This window comes from Pseudonaja textilis, chromosome 11, assembly GCF_049901715.1.
Source record: "Pseudonaja textilis isolate UNSWEBS1 chromosome 11, rPseTex1.2, whole genome shotgun sequence".
In the NCBI taxonomy this organism is placed as follows: Eukaryota; Metazoa; Chordata; class Lepidosauria; order Squamata; family Elapidae; genus Pseudonaja; species Pseudonaja textilis.
This window is the reverse complement of record NC_142000.1, coordinates 700027-719304: the sequence shown is the minus strand read 5'-3', so window position 1 is coordinate 719304 and position 19278 is coordinate 700027. Positions and strand designations below refer to the sequence as shown.

The window sequence follows — 19278 nt, the reverse complement described above, 5'->3', positions numbered from 1 at the left end:
ATGAGGGGGGAGGCTTGTCTGTGCAGCAAAGAAGCGAGCAGAGGCAAATGTGGGCTCCCACCCCCCCTTGGGCAGCCCTGGTGAGGCAGCAGGATGTGGGGGCTTCCGCAGGCAGCAGTGACTTTTTGGCTCCTGCAGGATTTTAGCCCTGGAGAAGCTTGGCGCAGTCTTCAACCAGGTTGCCTTCCCGTTACAATACACGCCCCGCAAGTTTGTGATCCACCCCGAGAGCAGCAACCTGATTATCATCGAGACCGACCACAACGCTTATACCGAGGCGACCAAAGCCCAGCGGAAGCAGCAGATGGCCGAGGTAGCTGGAGGAGCCCAGTGCTTCTCTGCCCCCCCCCGTCCAGCTTCTGCTCTGCTCTCTGCCCCGCCCGCCCCGGGGAGGGAGAAGTGCTCAGGATCCAGGGAGGGGCAGAAGCAGCCTTGGGTTCCTCTCTGATCCCGTCCACTGCCTGCCTGCCTCCCTCTCCCAGAGGCGCTTTCAGTCCCTCGGGGGCCGCCTTCCAGCTCCTCTCCGTGGGAGTCTGACGCGTGCGGACTGCTGAAGGGAGGGGGTACAGGAGGGAGACTCTAAGGCGGCCGCTCAGATTCCCCCAAATTTAGAAATACCCAGAAGGTGGGACAAGGTGGCTCCCTCCTGGGCTTTCCCTTTGGGGTGGGGGGGCTTCTGACCCTCTGTCAGAAAAGGTGCAGCTGGTCGGAAGGTGAGTGACGCCTCCGGGCCACCTGTCCTGCTCTGCTCCACAGCCTGAGGCCGTAGGGATCTTTTCCCTGGAGGCCCAGGGAAGGCCCAGTTTTCCCACAACCAGAAGTCGGGCCGGGACTCCAGGGGTCTTTGGGTTGGGGAAAAGAGCCCCCCACACACACACACCTGGGCCTTCCCCCCATTCTCTTCTCCTCTCTGTGCATCCCAGGAAATGGTGGAAGCCGCAGGAGAAGACGAGAGGGAACTTGCTGCCGAGATGGCGGCTGCCTTCCTGAACGAGAACCTCCCCGAGTCCATTTTTGGGGCTCCCAAAGCAGGAAACGGGCAGTGGGCCTCGGTGGTCAGGGTGATGAACCCCATCCAGGGAAACACTTTGGACCTTGTGCAGCTGGAGCAGAACGAGGCCGCCTTCAGGTAACTGCAGCTCCTCTTGGTTGCCTTGGGGCTGGTGGCTTCCCGGCACAAAGTCTGCGCTTGCCCTTTGCTGGCCTGAGCTCGGAGGAAGGTGGAAATGGAGAGGCCTGCCCCACCCCCACCCCCTCCCTCCCAAGACCCAGGGCTCTGGCCCACTGGTTGTTGCTGTGCTTGCCCCCAGTGTGGCTGTGTGCCGCTTTGCCAACACGGGCGACGACTGGCATGTCTTGGTGGGCGTGGCCAAAGACCTCATTCTGAACCCACGTTCGGTTGCCGGAGGGTTTGTCTACACTTACAAGCTGGTGAATAATGGTGAGAAGCTGGAGTTCCTGCACAAGGTGAGCCTTGGGGGTGGGGGGGTGAAGGGGGGGGGACTTCTCACATAAGGCAAAAGGCGGAGCTCAGACTCTGGAGCCTCCGGGGTCTTGGCACCTTTTAGGGCTTGTGGGCTTCGACCCCCAGAATTCTCCCGCCAGCGCCGGAGGTGGGAGGGGAGCCTCAGGGACCTGCTTGCAGGAGCAGCTCAGGAAGGGCAGGATTGGGGCCCGATTGCAGGCCTTGGGGGTGACGAGAAGACCCTGGGCCGCCTTTGCTGCCGCCCTCTGGCCGGTGGCCGGGAGGTGGTTCCTCTTGAGCAGGCAGCCGGCTCCGGGAATGGGGGCTGCGGAGGAGGCCGCTTCCCTTCTCCTGTGCAGGCTTGTCCGAGAGCCTCACGAGGGGCTCCAGATGGCGGGTTGTCCCAGGAGCCTCGGGCTTCAGCCTCTCAGGGCCTCCCTTCCTTTGCCTCCAGACGCCGGTGGAGGAGGTGCCCGCAGCCATTGCCCCCTTCCAAGGGAGGGTGCTGATTGGCGTGGGGAAGCTGCTGCGCGTCTATGATTTGGGCAAGAAGAAGCTGCTCCGGAAGTGCGAGAATAAGGTACGGGGGCTGCCCTGCCAGAAGAGCTGGCACTTCTCCGGCCACTGGGAGCGAGGGGCCTTTGGGCCGCATCCCAGTTCCAGGCTGGCCTCTGGTGGGAGCTCTGGGCTCCCTCAAGGTGAGTCGCAGGGGCCGGCTTTGTCTCCTCTTTGTGTCCCAGTGAAAGCCCCTCTTGGCTCTCGGTTCCCTTTCTTAAGAGTTTAGAACTTGCAACGTCCCACATTCAAAATGCTGGGAAGGAGATCCCTGCAGTCACACCTGTCCCAGAGACCTTAACTGCCAGTAAATGTGCCACTTAGGTTGGGGGGAAGAAGCTAAATTGGATTGATTTTCTGCCAGCTTTTGTGGGCAACCTCTGGAAACAGCCCCCAGCCACTCCCTGGAGACGTGAAGAGCACGGCTTCTGCTTGGGTGGCATAGAGGAGGGGCCTGCCAGGCCACTGCTCTGTGTGTGTGTGTGTGTGTGTGTGTGTGTGTGTGTGTACGTACGTACGTACTGTCCAGCCTTTGGGGACAGCCACAGAGCAGCCAAGCCTTTGTCCTGCGTGGAGGAGCTGGGAGAGACGGTTCCTGATGGTTCCTGTAGCCTTCTTGGCATCCTCCTTCCCCAAACCTGGCGGTGCTGGCAAGGCTGCCATTTCACCCTCCTGAATTGGGCAGGGTGGAGGCGTTTCAGGACGCTTGTCCGGATCTCAGGGAAATCCAGCAGGCTCTTCCATTGGGACTCCTGGCTCTGAACTCTGGCAAGAGCGGTGACAGTTCTTGTGCCCAGGTTCTGCCTCTGGATTCACAAGTCCTTTTCTGAACTGCTTTTCCATACAGCACATTGCCAACTCCATCTGTGGGATTCAGACAGTCGGGCACAGGGTGATTGTGTCTGATGTCCAGGAAAGCTTCATCTGGGTTCGATACAAGAGAAATGAAAACCAGCTGATCATTTTTGCAGACGACACTCATCCCCGCTGGGTCACCACTGCCTGCCTCCTGGACTATGACACGGTGGCTGGAGCTGACAAGTTTGGCAACATCTGTGTGGTGAGTCAGCCCGAGAGGAGCTGCTCTGACTTGGGAAAGTGTCCGCGGGTAGGTTGGACCTCAGCAGTAAAATCCAGGGGGCACCGGAGCACCTGGCCCGCAAAGTGGAGCCTCGCCCTTCGGAGGGGCGGCTTTGAACCCCGCCTATCTCTTGGCATCCGTTTCTTTTTCTTTCCTATTGATTTTGGCTGAGGGGCTCCCTTGTCCCGGAAAGTGTCCCAGGCAAGGCCTCCGAGCCAGGCAGAAGGGGGGGGGGGCAGGCCGTGGAGAGGGTCACGGTCAGGTTTACCCTTGGCTGCTCTTGGAAGGGATCCAGAGCGCTTGCGTTTCCCTTGCCCTCGGCTGAACAGAGGCGGAGGACTTGCCCGAAGGGCCCGCAGGTCAGAAGCTCCCGTGGCTCTTGGCTCCCCCGACTGAAGGCTCCATTCGCAAGCAGAGCAGTGACTCCTTTCCTTCCCCTGCAGGTGAGGCTGCCGCCCAACACGAACGACGAGGTCGATGAGGACCCGACTGGCAACAAGGCTTTGTGGGACAGGGGCCTCCTCAATGGCGCATCCCAAAAAGTAGGTCCTTCTTAGGGCGGCTCTACTAGAACCCTCCCTTTCCCCCGTTATTTGTAATCTGCGATGAAAACACAAATTACTACGTTAAAAACTGAGAAAACGAATGATGGAAAAATCCATTCTCGTTGAATTCATGGTTTTTATGCACCAGAGCAAAAGCAACTTCCAGTTAGGTGTGGGGTTTATTTTAATTCACTAAATTTATTTAGTTGTCCAACTTACCTGCCATCCATTTCACTGTCCAAGTAACTAGGTGGCTTACCACACAATAAAAAAACACAATGGAAAAGCATTAAAACGGGGTCTTTGGGCAAAGCATTCCTGACCGTTCTGAGCAGAACTCTCTTTCCCAGAGACTCTGTTCCCATGACACAGTTGAAACAAGTAAGATGGGATTTTGTGATTTTGGCCTTCCGGGGCTCTGTCTGGTTTTAGGCACTTCTGCTGTCCGTGGAGTGTGCAGGTCCCTTCTCCACACAGCCGCTCGATTGAGCTGGTTTTTCTCCTGCCTCGTCTTTCCGTGGTCTGCCTTTTGCCGCTTCAGGAAATGCAGTAGTGCAGACAAACCTCTGCTCTTAGTCGCTAGACCGAGGAGGCCCTGGCTTTCCCACGCTCGATTCATGCTCCTCCTTTGCCGTGCAGTCCAGTAATTTATTTCTGGGCTGCCTTCGCCCCTTTGATCAATCTGCGATCCTAGGAAGATAAATTCTCACACACCTTTGCTGTCTTCATAACTCTTCGTGGCATCCAGGAAGAGGTCAAATGGTCTTTTCCTTTATTTTTTTGGATCAGATGTTTTGTGTTTGATTTGGTTGTTTCTTAGCAGGAGAGTTGTGTCATCAGCATATGAAAGTTTCCGGTTGTTCCTTCCTCCTGTCATTACTCCAGGTTTGGATCCTTCGGGTTCTTCCTTCCTCATAAATACTTCAAGATGCAGGTCAAATAAGGAAGGTGAAAGGGATGCAATCCCTGCTCTGAACCTGTAGGTGGCGCCACCAGATTTAATTGCCTGCCTGCCTGCCCGCCCAGCGTTGGGCTCCCTTTCCTCAGCCTCCTTGGGAGCCCTTTGGGGTATTCTTGCCTTGCTACCTTGTCAACCTCTGTCCACGTCAGGATAGTTCTAGGATGTTTCTCTTTTTATTCTGTATGCAGATTTGATAACTTTGTCATTCCGTCTCCATGTCATTCATCAGTGTGTTCAATGGCACAGCATTAATGCCACACCCAAATCATTCGTCAACTTACTTGCTGGATAAATGTGTTCAGCCAACTCTGTATGCATAATTTTTCTGATGTGTGTTTCTGTGTGAACTGTCAGTTGTATAAAAAAACAGAGATGGCTTAATATGCCTTATCCAGAATGCCAGAGTCTTTGTTCTTTCTAAACAATCACAAAGTTATAGCTTAATAATCTGCTCCAAAATTTTGCTGGCTATCGGCACCAAGTTGAAGAGTCTGTAGTGAGTCTAGGTGATCTCTTCTCTCCCCCTCCCCCATTTCTTTCTGAATATTGGATTCTGCGGCTTTATGTTTTCCCTCTGTGGTTTCTCAAGGGGCTCTAGCATAACATGGAGTAAGGGTCTTTCAAGATTCTTAGTAGAGCTGCTCCGGAGACTTAACTTACGCCAGAAGACGGCACTTCCCCTCAGTTGCCTCTCCATCCTTAAGTTGTTCAGGTCAGGTCCCTTTAACCAGAGTTCCCCTCAGTGCTACACCTCTTGGCCTCAACATCTTTTAGCAGCAGATCCACCTGGCCCTTCCTTCCTGTTTTTACACGGACACGACCAGAACCTTTTTTTCCTACTTCTGGTTTCCTGGGGAACCGAGGTGTCTTGGGCACTTCTCCCTCATCCAGCTTCACTCTTAAGCAGGTGCTTAGTCACGAGTGGACTCATGAAGTCTTGTTCCTTACCTGGAAGGATTCATCTCCCCGAAGGGCAGGGAGGGCAAGGGGGTGGGGGGAGGAGCATTGTCTGAATCCCTGTCAATCTGACTTCCAGGCTGAGGTGATCATGAACTACCACGTAGGAGAAACCGTGCTGTCTCTGCAGAAGACGACCCTGATCCCTGGAGGTTCCGAGTCCCTGGTTTATACAACGTTGTCTGGAGGCATCGGCATCCTGGTTCCGTTTACATCGCACGAGGTGAGAGATGAAGGCTGTGCTGGAAGGGTTTGTTCGCTTTGTCCTCTGGGTTGATGATGGCGCTTGACAGACAGGCGCTTGAGTTACAAAAGACTGGGAGTTGAGCCTTGTTCAGGAGCCCGCCACTCCTCTGCAGGTGGGTTACTCACTCCATTGTAAACTCTTCAGGTTGGCTGTTGTTGGACTCCCGTCAGGGCCAAAGTTACTGGAAGAAATGGCACATAAGTAGCACCATGGAGTTTTTGCTGACCCATGTTCCAGCCATCTTGACTTACAAATACGCACATAAAACTCAAAGTGAAAGTTGGGGTCCATCCAGAGTGACCCCCTGAGGTTGCTCAGGCCTCTTGCAGTCCCTCAACACTAAGCATAAATCACAGGGCTGCCTGAGTCCAGTCTGTGCCTGACCCCAAGGGGGATCGCATACAGACTGGGCCATGATGTAGCCGTTCTATCAACCTTTCTACAGTTGAAGCTTCAGCTTGTTTGGTCAGCTTGACCTAAAAATGGTACACCCCTATCTGTAATGGTTGTCTGCTTCCAGCGAACACAAAGCTTTGGGGAGGATACACTTGGAACAGGGAAGGTAGAAGAGGACCCTCCCCAGCCAGCCAGATATGTGAATCAACCCTGGCAGTCAGTGGGGATGGCAGCTGCCGCAGCTGTGTTGCCCTTGCATCCAGTCTCGGCCAGCTACTTCCTTCTTGCAGAGTTGAGCAGCTGTGCTCTCTCTGCTGTGTGTCCAGTGATGTTGTTCTCCTTGACCATCCTCGGATTCTTTCAGGATCACGATTTCTTCCAACATGTTGAGATGCACCTCCGCTCTGAGCACCCGCCTCTCTGTGGTCGAGACCACCTCAGCTTCCGCTCCTATTACTTCCCCGTGAAGGTAGGTCCGCCCTCTTCCGCCTCGTCCCTCTGCTGCAGGACAGGTGTTGCTCTGCCTCTTCGGACAGAGCTGTTGCTCCAAGGCAGCTTGAAGTAACGACCGTGGCTTCCTGAGCAGCATCCCGTGCCATCCCTTCTGGTTCCCTGCCCTTCCTTTGGACAGACAGGCGGGCCCTGAAGGGGGCAGAGCCTCTCAGATAGTGGCCTCCTCCTGGAGGCCCCCCCCCATCCTTTGTAACCTGGCGGTGAATATTGCACGATCTTTAATATATTTTAAATGTTAAGACAATTTGATGAAATGGAATGTTTTAATTGTGCACTACCCTTGACCTTGTCAATTTAAAAATGTTTAGAGGAAGCAAATCAATAACTTTCCTCCCTGCCCCGGGAGGTTTGGGTGGTCAAGAGATGCCCGGTGAGGCAGGAGAGAAAGGAGGCGCCTCTGTCCCTTGTCCTGGTTGAGGTGCTTCGTGTGCTCCAGGGAGCAGGCAGGATTTTTTCCACCCTCGTCTCTGAGAGCTTCTCCGCCTGGGTTGGGCCCTCTGGTTTAGATGCCTTGTCTTGCCTTCCCAGAGGGGGGAGCTATTCCTGGGTCAGCCATGCAGATCTCTCCTGGGCTCCCTTGTGACAACAGCAGCGAGATTTTGGGTGGGCTCAGCCCTGATCATGAGGCACCTGGTGGCCGGGAGAGTTGGGATCGCGGTCTAGTGACAGCTTTTCTTTTGAAATAGATTGGATTCGTTTTTTAAAAGTGAGTTCAGTTTAAAAATTGGCTGTTGGGTAATCCAATAATTGGGCATCTGTTGTGCCCATCCTGGTTGTTAATTGACTTTTTGCTGCAACTGTTCTTGTATGTTCCTTGGGACTGAAATCTCCGCCTTCTTTTTCCTATTAGAATGTTATTGATGGGGACCTCTGTGAGCAATTCAACTCCATGGAGCCCAACAAGCAGAAGAATGTGTCTGAAGAACTGGACCGGACTCCTCCAGAAGTCTCAAAGAAACTAGAGGACATCCGTACGCGCTATGCTTTCTGAGCTGAGCTCTTGGAGGATTTGATAAGGACTTATTTTGGAGATGGGTTGAAAGAAACTTCCTTGCCTGTCCCGTTTTGCTTGACCCTGTTTCTATCCTGGGGCTCAGTAGGTCAGCCCACAGAGATTGAGCCCTCCAAGGGATAATGTCTTATAAGCCCATTTCAGCAGAGCTGCCATGCCACAACCCCCACCCCAAATCCCGGCCAGTGGGCCATCGGTAGCTTCACAGTGAGCTGACCTGGTTGGTCTCATCCTGCAGTTCTCGTCTCCATTCTGACAAAGCCACGGGGAGTGTTGGGGGCTGGAAGCTAGAACTGATTTTCTTCCTAACCAGCATTTCCGAAGTTTTGTCTACTTGGCCACCCTACTATTTCTATTGTTTTTAACTTTTATGTTGTAAATAGTTTTGCATCAAATTAGTATTTTGCCCATTAGAAAGATGGTGATTACAATCTTAAAAGAATTAAAAAAGGAGCTTGCTAGAGTGTGTGTGTGTGTGTGTGCATGGATTTAAGGAAATCTTTCTCTGGCAGAGCTAGTGGGGGCGATCCATCCTTTGTGGGGATGGGTTGCATTTCAACCTTATTTTTTTTTTCATAGCTAAGAGACATTTTGATGTCCAAATCCATGCTTTGACCTGAAACGACACAAAGGGTTTCTTCAGGCCTTCATTTCTGCTAACGGACTAAGCCGAATTACTCCCCTGATGTGTATTGGCTCTCCTATAGGATGGCTGCTCCTAGGCATTTTCTAGACCTTTAAAAAGTAAGAGTTGTGCAGTGCTTCAGATTGGAAAATGAAATGAGGGCAGGGGTGTCTCTGTGCCTTTTCCTGCTGCCGTGCACCATTTGGCTTTCAGCCCAACACCCTAATCCTTTGGTTTTCAAGCTACTCTGTTAAGTATACAGATTGCAAAGTGCTTGTGCAAGTTGTAAGGCAGGAGAGAGGTGAAGGGTCTAGTCTAGTACAAGCAGTCCTCAACTGGAACTACAATTGTGTGGAAGATAGGAAAATCTTCCGGAGCCCAACCCAATTTCTGCTTGTGAAAGTCGAGTAGAGCACCAGGAGGAGGTGTCATTCCACTCTCCCCAGCAGCCAAAGGTGTAGGGCTGTCTTTCCTCTCCTCCCCACCCCCCGCCCCCCAGCAGTTGTTGGGAGAGGAAGGCAGTTCTTCCGGCCATCGACATGCCTGGAATTCAGTGGTTAGAATTGCAGGAATAGCTGGGAGAGAATGAAATTTGTGTAGTCTCAGAACCAAAATGGGCCTGAGGACTGAAGGGATTCCTTTTTTTCTGATGATACAAACTCACATATGATATAAAATCACATGTATTTAACACATCATAACAAGGGACCTTGGAGATCATCTAGTCCAACCCCCTGCTCAGGCAGGAAATAGATATAGATCTATTCCAGACTAGATAGCTTCAGCCCAGCGCAACAGCACAACGGGTCCTGAAATGATCCGTGCTGCAGAGATGGCCTGGCCAACAAACTGGACTATATGCCCTCCCATTTGTCACACAAATGCTTTGGGTAACTTCACCGCAAGGCTCCCATTCTGGATGTAGGCCCAGCCACAATCATCCAATGCCCCGTATCAATTGGGGTTGAAGGCAGTTCTGTCCAGCCAGCTAAGAATCTGCCATGCTACAAAGTGTAGAGATGAGTTTGGCTTGGTAATTGTGGGGTTGAAGAAACTGCTAAACTACAGTTGTTTTTTTCAATCGGAAAGGGCAGAATAAAGAGGAGGAACGATTTGCATTAATTACAGTACAACTTTTATTAATACTGAAATCTTCACAGTGCATTTGTTACCTGTAATGGTGGTTATTTTGAATGAAAAAAAAATCACATAACTAAATTGGAAGGAAGGGCGTATGTAAGCTCGGACTGCTAGAAGGAAAATAAATTATGGGATGGGAAGGAAGAACAAGTTAACGGCACCAGGACAGTTACATCAGCTGAAAGACATTTTAGGTTTGTTTCTTATTGTACAAACAAATTGGAAAAGCAAAAAGCAACAGTCTCACATAGTCACGTTTGAGGGGGGTGGGAAGGCTGGCGTGTTAAAACGAAAGTTATCACAGGAGCCGAAGAGTGAGGGGCCTACAGTGACGTGGCACACAGAGACACGGGTAGAACCGGGTGGGGAGGAAAGGGCTATGTACAAGTGAGGCCTTCCTCTTGGGATGCTGGAGCCACCATGCTGCCCCCTCAAAAGGCCTGCGGGGCGGGGGGACGGGGCAGGCTGCCTCTCCATTGCCAAGGAAGCCCCCAGCCCTTCTGAGCCCACTGCAGAACCTCTCGTACCCTAAGCTCTTTGTCCCTCGGAACAGGGCCTTGTCGGACTTCATGTTCTCCAGAGGTGTAAACTGGAAGTCCCAACACCAGGTTGGGAAAATCGGTGCCCTAAAACCTACCCTACATTTTCCACTTCTATGCTTAAATTCGATGTGTGCCTCTTGGAAATAATTCAAGTTTCCTAAATATACTCCCCCCCACTGGTGCACATACTGGAATTCTTACTGGTGCAACAGCAGCAAACATTCAGTTTCATTGTTGCTTTCTCTGCTTCATTCTCGTGCCACATGTGCACCTCTGGATGCCACATGTACCAGACATGCCAAATCTCTCTGCAACTAAAAACGGGAGGATGAGCAGGGTTGCAACAGTTCCCCTTCCTAGCTCTGCCCAGGGAAAGGCAGGTTTCTCTAGTCACCTTCATGTCTCTCTGCCGTTTACTTTCTGCTCCTCCACGCTGCAACTTTTCAAAACCCTCTCCTCTTTCCCACCATCACTTTCCTTTTGCCAACAGAGACTAATTTCTAGTTTCAGGGAGAAGTGAAGATCACCATATTAGAATCACATCTCTTTAGAGCTGGATCCAGACCATGGAAAAGCTGCATCGCGTGCCAGCTGTGAATAAATGCATCATGGCTACGTTTGGCATCATTTCTGCCAACATCCCCATTAAAAACCTTCCTGCCAACTACAAAAATAGGCAGTAAACAAAACTGGTCAGGACTATACAATGAGGCAAGCCTCTTTGACGCAAAACATGCTGGGGATGAAAGTGCAGAAGAGTTTGGTGAGACAAGAATGAACAAGGTGGAGAAGTGAGCGAGGCAAGACAGGCAGGAGGCATAGCTGCCACGGAAGCAGCCCCGGCGCAGGCAGAGGCCAAGGAGAGCTGTGACGGAGCACCTGGGCTCTCACTCCAAGGCAGGTCAGTGGCTCAGGCCACCAGAGCGAAGCGAAGCAAGTCTGGGCCACGGCTCACCTCACGGCTTCCGTCCTTAGGCGTCAAAACCATCCCACCATGGAATTGCCGTGGGCTTCCCAAAAGGAGAGAGAAGAGCTGCTCCCAAAAGTCCCTCTTCAGGACTTTCTTGTGTGTTTCGGCCATTCTCCCCCTTCCTGGTGCAGCTTCAGCATCGCTTGTGCTCTTCCACGGGAGTCTGGCCACGTGAACGGCCCTTGCCCCTCATGTGGAGCTGAAATCAAGCCAACCAAGACTGGCTTCGTGGAGCATGCGAGCCCAGCCAGCACCAGCATGTCAAACCAAAGGCATCAGTCACGGTGATCTGCCAGACCAATCGTGTGGGCGCAGAGCTGAGGGTGTTTGCTGGGTTCAAACGACTCCCCCAAAGCATCAACCAGAGGAGCATCTCCTGACCCCCTTTTCTTCAGTCGGTCAAGAGTTTGGCCCGAAGAGAGGAACCTGCCCAAGGGCAGCTACCCCCTTAGATCAGCCGCCTTTAAAGCCACCCCCACCCCTGATCCAGGAGACACTGGGGCCTTTAGATGGTTTGAGGCAAGTGCCGTGTTCAAGATGCCCACCCTGGCATTGCTCCCCCACCGGAACTCCTCCCGCCTTCAGGGAAGGGCTGCAAAGCCCACACCCACTTGAGGTAGAATCCTCCCCACGTCTGAACCTGGCCTGATCTCCACCCTCCGCCATCTGTCTCGATAGGCATTCTTGCATTCTGCCATAGGAAAGGCTCCGGGGTGTCAATGTGCCCAGGCGCCTCCATGCAAACTGTGCTCTAAATCATGTGTCAAAAGCCCCCCTGTCCTGCCCCAGGGGGGTCTCTAAGCTCTGTGAGGCGCAAGGCAGGCTTCAGGGGCCTGGGCTGGGCGAGGAAGAAGGCAACCCTTCTTAAGGAAGCCCCTCCTGGCTGAGACAGCCTCACCCCCTCACCTGGAAGGGAAAGTCTCCTCCTCTAGGAGCCCCCAGGAAGGGGTCCTGCTCCCCGTATGGCCCACAGCCCACATCTCAGGAGCGGGGTGGATTGCTAGACTCCTCCTCCTGCCTTGCAGATCTTTTGGAGGAGCCAATTGCCGGGCAGGAGAATGCAGAGAAGAGCCAGAGAACAGGACAGGAGGGTCTGTTTGGGGTGGGGGTTCCTCTGCTGCTGCTGCTCCAAGCTGGGTGGGAGGCAGGTGCCACTTTCCCACCTGGCTGCGGATGAGGGCAGAGAGAAAGAGCGCAAGGGACAAGGTGGAAAACAGGTCCCAAAGCGGGTTTTGATAAGCGGGGCCTTGGGTGTGGTGGTCTAATAAAGGCATTTCATTCAGTCTCCTTCTAACCCAGATCCTGACCAGGTGTCCGTGAAGGGCACGGCAGCCTTTCGGCAGTTCTCCCAGCCTCCATTACGTTTCCCAGTCCTTTGCCAAGTTCGGGTCAACAGCTCAGCAGAGCGATCACAAAAACCGTGGCGCTGACCTATCGTTGGTGATGGTTCGACGAAGACGCACCCCACGGCGGATGGCTACCAGCATGTCTTCAGCGGGGGGCTCGCTGGAAGCGGCCGGGGGGAGGGTGGGGGTCTGCTCCTCAGGACCAGGGTCCGAGAACACTGTGGGGAAAGGGAACTGGCCATCTCCCAGAGCGTGAGCGCTGGCCACCAGTTCGCCAATCTTTTCCACCAGGCTATGGCGGTTGGCGGCCAGCTGCTGCTCCTCTTCTGTGGAAGGCTTCCCGGTCCCGGCATGCATGGAGACCTCCAGGGCATTGCCACCCCAGCTGGCGTTGGGCAGGCTCAGCCTCTTGGGGGAGGCTTTGGCGAAGTCCAGGCCATGCGGCGAGCAGGCATCATCGGTGTAGAAGACACATTCCTCGCTGCCCATCCGGAGGGGGCTGGCATGACTGGGTGAGTCAGGCACGGTGGGGGTCTTGACAGGGACGATGGGGGGTCTGATGGGAATTGGACCGGCGCTGGAGACGGTTCGACGAACTGTGGGCTTGGTGGAAGGGGTGCGACGGATGGTAGCCACACCTGGCGTCGTCCCAGTTGGCAAGGTGGTGCCAATGGGCAGACCGGCCGTTGAAGCTGGTCGCTTGGTCTGGATCATCCGCCGGTAATTTTGAGCAATATTGCTGTTGCGAGGGATGGTAGAGGATTTGTCTAATTCGTTCTGGTTGTCTCCCTCGATGTCCCCGTTCACTGAATAGCAGTCGTACTCTGAACCTGAGGAAGGGACAGGCAGACACATCAGCAGCAGGGACCAGCAAAGGACCACGGGTAAGAGGACGGCCTTGGCAGAAACGGGCCATGACCAAAACTTGGCTCCAGCGCAAAACAAGGAGGAGGGGAGAGCGGCACAGGCAGAGATCCCCCCTAATTCCTAGGGGCATGGGGGGAGGGGCGTAGGCAGAGCCACTTGCATTGCGGTTTATTTGTACGGTGGGCAAAGCTAACAGAAGCAGTTTGAGCCTCTCTGGAGTTGGTCACTGAGGCAGAGCAGGTGGGGGGCCATCCCCTCGCCAGCCGGGCCTGAGTCAGAATCCACCTCAGCACAAAGCTGCCTCAAGCGCATGTGGCTACATAAGGCCAGGCACATAATGGGGTGGGGCACACCGAGGCCGTCATGACTTGGCCTGCAACCTTCTAAGTCAAAGCGCAGAGCACATTTAACATCAACGACACCCAGGTGCCTGGAGCTTCTTTCCACTGTTGGGAGAAACGGAGAACTGGGAGAGGCCTTCAGCCAGCAACGGGGGTTGCTGAGGACAGGTGTGCCACGCCAAGCGATGTGGGGCTCCTGGAAGGCCAAGGAAGGTCCTGCCTGGCTGAGAGCAGCTGCTTCTGCCTCTTGGCCTTCCTGGGCTTCCTCTCCAGAGGAGGACCGTTTTCTGGCTATGAGGGATCTGCCATTGCCTGAAGTGGCTTGGGGAGGCCTGGCCATACACCCTACCCGCCCAGCCAGGTGCCGGCCTGCTACCTTGAGAGGGAATGGTGTCCTCAGAGCAGGATGGAGTGGTGTTCTGTGTGCTGTAGCCGCTGGAGAACTGCAGGCTATCCCGGCTGCTCTTCTGGTGCTCCAGGCTCAGGCCGTGGGTCAGCACCATGGCCAGGTCACTGGCTGCTGGCGACACCTCCTCCCCGTGCTGGTGAGAAGGGAAAGAGGGTCAGTGCCTCGGGCAAAGTGGCCCCTCTTGGAGGGAGATGGGCGGGGGAGGGGGGGAGAGAGAGCAGCGTCCCAAGGCCCCCCCACCAGCTCTAAGCAGGGCTCCTGTGCTCAGGCAGATGGACCTCCGAAGGAACGAACGGAGGCCAGCATTGCTTCCACTCTGGTTCCACCTGGGCACCTTGCCTGGGAGCAGGGAGGAGGGGGCTGCAGTCAGCAAGGCTCCTGAGGTGGGACTGGGAGCCAGAAAGACAAGCACAATTCTCATCACTCACACACACACACACACACACACACACACACACCAGTTCCTTGGCTACTTCTGCACCAACACAGCTTCAGGAATAGGTGCCAGGTTCAGAAGGCTGCATTTATTCTGGGATCTTTTATCTGGGGACCAGGATTGAATGGGGGACCCCTTTGCCCAGCCTCTCTTCTGCAGAGAGCAACTTGCTTCAGCCCCAGCTGACGAGGAAGGCAGAGGCCTCCCCCTTGGAAAATCTCTTGGGCAAACACTTTCAAATTGGGCCCATTGAAGGGGCAGGTCCCTCCCCAGTGTCTCCCTCAACTTCCCACTGTCTGTTTTGTCAACTGGAAGCGAGCAATTATCCAAACACCCAGAAGGAAAACCAGCTGCACGGGATCTCTGCCTCAAATCTTCCTGGATCTGGGATCACCGGCTGGGCAGGCCGTGGCCCAAACAGAGCCCCAAATGAGCCCCCAGACCAGCCGATGTGGCCCAAGGGCGCTTCCTGGGGCCCAGCCATACCTTGGCAGCAATGGAAGCGGGGGACAGGCGAGGCCGGGGACCGTCTTCCAAGCTGAGCCCTGGATAAATCAGGGAGGCCGAGCCTGGTTCTGCCACACGATCCTTTCTGCGCTGCAGAACACTTGCCCCCGCCGGCTGCTCATAGATGGGGAGCTTGGACCAATCCTGAAACACAAAGCTGGCCTCACTGGCAATCCCAGCGCTGTGAAAGAGGGGAAGGGAACTGGCGAGGCCACGGGAGGGGGCCAAAGCACCTCTTGAGCCTGTGAGACACCATCAAGGCACAAAGAGGCCATGCTGGCACCCAGAAGCCAAGTTGGCAGGACCACCCTGCTACGTCAGCGCCCTGGGCATCCCCTGGAACAGCATCCCTCTGTTCTGACCCAGACCGTAATTACGCACACGCTTATTTTAAAAACTAGTCTTGTTTTATTGCAATGCTGGGAATAATTTTCATTCCCAGCTGGTAAAGAATCTCAAGCAATCCCTCGAGATAAGCACCCACCTTTCTTCCCTGTGAAGTGCTGCCAATAACAGAAGTGTCAAATGAACTAGAAAAAAACCCAACTGAAGTACAAAGAGCTTCACGAATGAATCTGAACTGAACGACATTGCTTCCTGCGAAGGTGTCATCATTTTTTGCCTGTTCTTTATACCTTATGGGAGGGGCAATCACCTCCCAGCCTTACTCCCGAGTCGCCCCTTTTGTCTCAGCTGCTCTCGCCTTCTAACAGCTCTGCACATACACGCACTGGAAACAGGCTGCCCTCGTTCCTCTGCCTCACTGCTGCCAGACTCCGGAGGCTCCAGAGTCAGCACATAACTCCCAGATGGTTCTAGCTCATCTCTGCATTGGATGCAGGACCCTCATCCGAGTCCTCCCCAGACTTCCCCATTGTCCGATTCCACTGCCATCTGCACAGGCTGCCGGCAAACCACAACACCCTCTCAGATACTCTGCCCAGTTCCGCAAAGCAGAAATCTCCCAAACGGTTCTGGATAAGCAGGGGCCTTGTGTGTGGCTTAATAAAGGTGTCTGATTTATTCTCCCTTTAATCCAGGCGTTTGTGAAGGGCATGGCAGCCTTTGGCGGTTTCCATCGTGTTTCCCAGTCCTTTCCCGAGGCCCCTGAATATTTAGGAAAGGGCCCTGCACTTCCGGCGTCTTTGCAAAAGGTCCCCAAGACGGTGAGGGGCTGGAAGTCGATCCCCATGAAGGGCTGCCAAGCTTCCTCTGCCAAGAGTGGAAGGCTGGAAGGGGGGGCTGAGGGTGGCCTCAGAGGTGGGAGTGGACCTGGTCCTGGAAGGCCGGACCAGATCCAGGGAGACCAACTGCCAAGGAGGAAGGATGCTGTGGATCCCGTCTGCCAGAGTGGGATATCCTCCAAACTCTGCTGGCCTTCCAGAAAGGAGAGAAAACGTGGCTCTGCGGCCTGAAGCTCAGGGGAGCCCACAGCCGTAGGGCTGGTTAGCACATGGAAAAGCCACCTTTTCATTATTTTTTTAAACATTCCTTGCCTCTTTTATATACTGTTATTTTATATGGTGTGTTTATGCTTTTAATCTTTTGTTGTACACTATCCAGAGTCCCTCTGTGAGAGAGACGGGTGGTTCTTAAGAGTAATAAAACAATCAATAAGCCAACTGCTCCCTGGAGGTCTGCAGACGGATGGCCTCTAGCCCCCAAGGCCCCAGCATGGAGCACAGCCTGCACGGGGGGGGGGTGTTAGGCCAGGTCACCACTGGGATGCTGCTCCCTGAGGAAGAGGGACACGCAGAAGACTTGGTGACTGATCTGGTCCCGATGTCCAGTGCCAAAGGCCTCCTGCCATCCTTGACTACAGCTAAGGTCTTCCAGGCAAGTGAGCCTGGCCCTCTGCACATGCTCAACAACCAGTGATGTCCCCTTCGGACAGCAGGACGGCAGGGTGGCTGACTCTTCCTGGCCAATTCCCTCCTCCCCGCACTAGGAAGACATTAGGGAAAAATTCAGTGGCGTAACTGGGGTTCAGTCCCGTCGTGGATTAGTTCTACAGTCCATTTCCCTTCTTTTTTCACTCCCCTTTGAAATACTCCGGAGTGGCTGGATTGAAGGCAGAAGCAGCTCTAAAGACAGACAGGCTGGAAATATCCTTTTTCCCCCCTGCCAAGTTCCTGGGGTGGCAACCGAGGAAGGAGAACTGGTCCCTCCCAGGGCAGGGCAGGTCTGCTCAACGCAAGTGCCTGCTGGGTCCTTGGACAGGGACTGCACCCTCCCCATGGCAGGTAGGCTCTTCCCTGGCCTCCTGGGGGAATGACCTTGCTAGAGATGGGCCGGATCCCAAGCCCTCATGGAGACCGAGTTTCGGTCTCGTGGAAGTCAAGGAAGCCCCAGGAGGAGCTAACTCTGCCAAGGGTAGGGTGGACTCCCCGCCAGTTGAAGTCTACAAGGCTTCAGGCCCAGGGAGTCCAGGGTCAAAGCTGGTCATGGGGCTCCCTCAGCTGGTCAGCCAACAGGAAGCAAAAGCAACCAAACCAGCCTTGGGGCAGGAGGCCAAGGCCATTCAATGTGCCATGCATCAACTCTTTACCAGGTGCCGGTGGGCCCCAAAATAAAATAGGGGAGAGAAAGTATGTGGGGTGGGGGGGTGGACTCAAGCTTCACCTTTTGGCCATCTAAATACAGCCCACTGGCAGAGCCAGAAGTAACCGAGGTCGGGGAGTTGCATTCACTAACAGACTGGCAAGTTTCAGAGGCTTCAGACGATGCAGAGCTGGAGGACTTCTGGAGGCCCCAAGTGAGGTCGGTGGCAGGAGCAGCGGCAGCGGCAGCAGCAGCAGCAAAACAGGAGCAAACAGGAGCAAAAGAGGAGAGAAGAAGCGGTTAGGGAGGCTCAGGAGGATGGAGGCAGCGGCAGCGGCGGAGGCAGCAGCGGAGACAGACTACAGCTTGACTGACATGTGGGGTGGCAGCAGCTCCCCTCAGCTCCCCTCAGCATGCCACCCCGGGGCATTTCATTGGGGTTGGCCTGTCCTGAGGGTGGGAAGAGGACGGAGGAGACGGGACAAGACAGAGACAGGAATGAAAGGGGACAGACTCTCCTACAGGAGGAGGAGGAGGAAGTCCAAACCTTCACCAGGCCATCGAGAGCGGGAGGGAAACTCCCCCCTTCCACCTGCAGTGACAGAGATCTCCTGAGAGCTGGATTTTCCCTCCTCTTGACCTCCAGCTCCCAAACTGTGAGCCACCAGAGGAATCCTGAGAGCCCTCTGAAGCCAGAAGCCCCCCCCCAACCCACCCTGGGCTGATGTCCTCATGCCAGGGTCACCTTTTGAGAGCTGCTGGAGGCGTGCCAGCGTTAGCCCTTGAATTGGGCCAGGAGAGCCAGGGATGTCTTCTCCTTCCTCCAGTCCAAGAAGGGGCTCCAAAGAGGGTTCCAGCTCCTCCTCTCGGGGCTCGGGGTCCCTGACTCCCTCACTGCCCACCTTCTTCCTCAAAAGGGAACTGGTCCAATCCTTTCCCGAGGGACATAATGGAATCAACCCAGTGCAAATCAGGGACAAACCACACTCCATCCCCATTTCCAAGGGAAGGAGAGAACCTTGAATCGCTCACAGGAGAGGAGGGGTCTCAGGCTGCAACCAGCTTCTTTCAGGAGACGGCACTCGCCTGCCTTTATGGGGAGGGGTCACTGGAGCCATAATTCTGACCTGGACTTCCTTCTTTGTTCACCTTTAGCTCACCTGGCTGGTGATGTCCAAGGGCATCGGTGAAGGAGGCTTGGAGAACATTGCATCCTGCGAGATGAAGCCCGAGTCGTGGGATGAGACACTGGACAGGCGGGTGTTGGCAGGTTGTGCCACACTATGGGAGTAAAATGTGAAAACAGGTGAGATGCTGTGCATCTAGGGAGCCCCAGGGTTGCAGGAGTCAGAGGTTGCTCGAGGCAAGGTAAGCCCAACGGTCCTTTACATGCCCTGCTCACGCTGGCACAGTACCTCTGGGGGAAGGCAGCAAATACAAACTGAGTCAAGGACTACAAAAGAGCACCTCCTCCGCCATGAACAAGCCTTCCAGCTTCTCCTCTTCAGCTGGGATTAATAAAGTAGGCCGATCGGGGACTTATTATGCTGCAGGTTACACGAATTAATGTATTTTTTTTTCCTCAGCTAAAGGCAGAAGCACTTTTAATGTATATGAAGAATTTTGGGGCGAGATCAAGAGCAACATGTCTTAAAGATTGGGGCAGAACTTTTCCCAGCTACTCTCATTTGACAGATGTTACACCACCATCAAAGACAATGTTTTGCTTGACCTGACGGAGAGAACTGCCGTTGCTCAAGTTCATTCCCATTTCAGGCCAACGTTGGCCACAGTTGCTCAGGCCTGGTGCTCTTAGATTTTA

The 19278-nt window shown here is 54.3% G+C and overlaps 2 protein-coding genes across 4 annotated transcripts in view; one reads left to right on the top strand and one right to left on the bottom strand.

The window, feature by feature from the left end:
• The window catches only part of SF3B3 (splicing factor 3b subunit 3), a 38694-nt gene extending 30501 nt beyond the window's left edge, over window positions 1-8193 (top strand). The window contains exons 18-26 of the mRNA XM_026714332.2: window positions 139-313; window positions 924-1129; window positions 1311-1467; window positions 1920-2045; window positions 2868-3080; window positions 3545-3643; window positions 5644-5787; window positions 6572-6676; window positions 7571-8193. Coding sequence (XP_026570117.1) covers window positions 139-313; window positions 924-1129; window positions 1311-1467; window positions 1920-2045; window positions 2868-3080; window positions 3545-3643; window positions 5644-5787; window positions 6572-6676; window positions 7571-7711 — 1366 coding nt within the window. The 3' untranslated portion in view covers window positions 7712-8193. The remainder of the gene's footprint in view (window positions 1-138; window positions 314-923; window positions 1130-1310; window positions 1468-1919; window positions 2046-2867; window positions 3081-3544; window positions 3644-5643; window positions 5788-6571; window positions 6677-7570) is intronic.
• Window positions 8194-9475: 1282 nt separating this feature from the next.
• Window positions 9476-19278, bottom strand: part of MTSS2 (MTSS I-BAR domain containing 2) — a 67317-nt gene continuing 57514 nt past the window's right edge. For 2 of the 3 annotated variants that reach the window (XM_087940274.1, XM_026714338.2), the window contains 5 exons: window positions 18617-18737; window positions 17538-17657; window positions 14895-15059; window positions 13940-14105; window positions 9476-13185 (listed from right to left, as the gene is read on the bottom strand). In XM_087940274.1, the coding sequence (XP_087796400.1) occupies window positions 12419-13185; window positions 13940-14105; window positions 14895-15059; window positions 17538-17657; window positions 18617-18737 (1339 nt within the window). In that variant the 3' untranslated portion in view covers window positions 9476-12418. The remainder of the gene's footprint in view (window positions 13186-13939; window positions 14106-14894; window positions 15060-17537; window positions 17658-18616; window positions 18738-19278) is intronic. The other variant, XM_026714339.2, reaches the window with a different exon arrangement.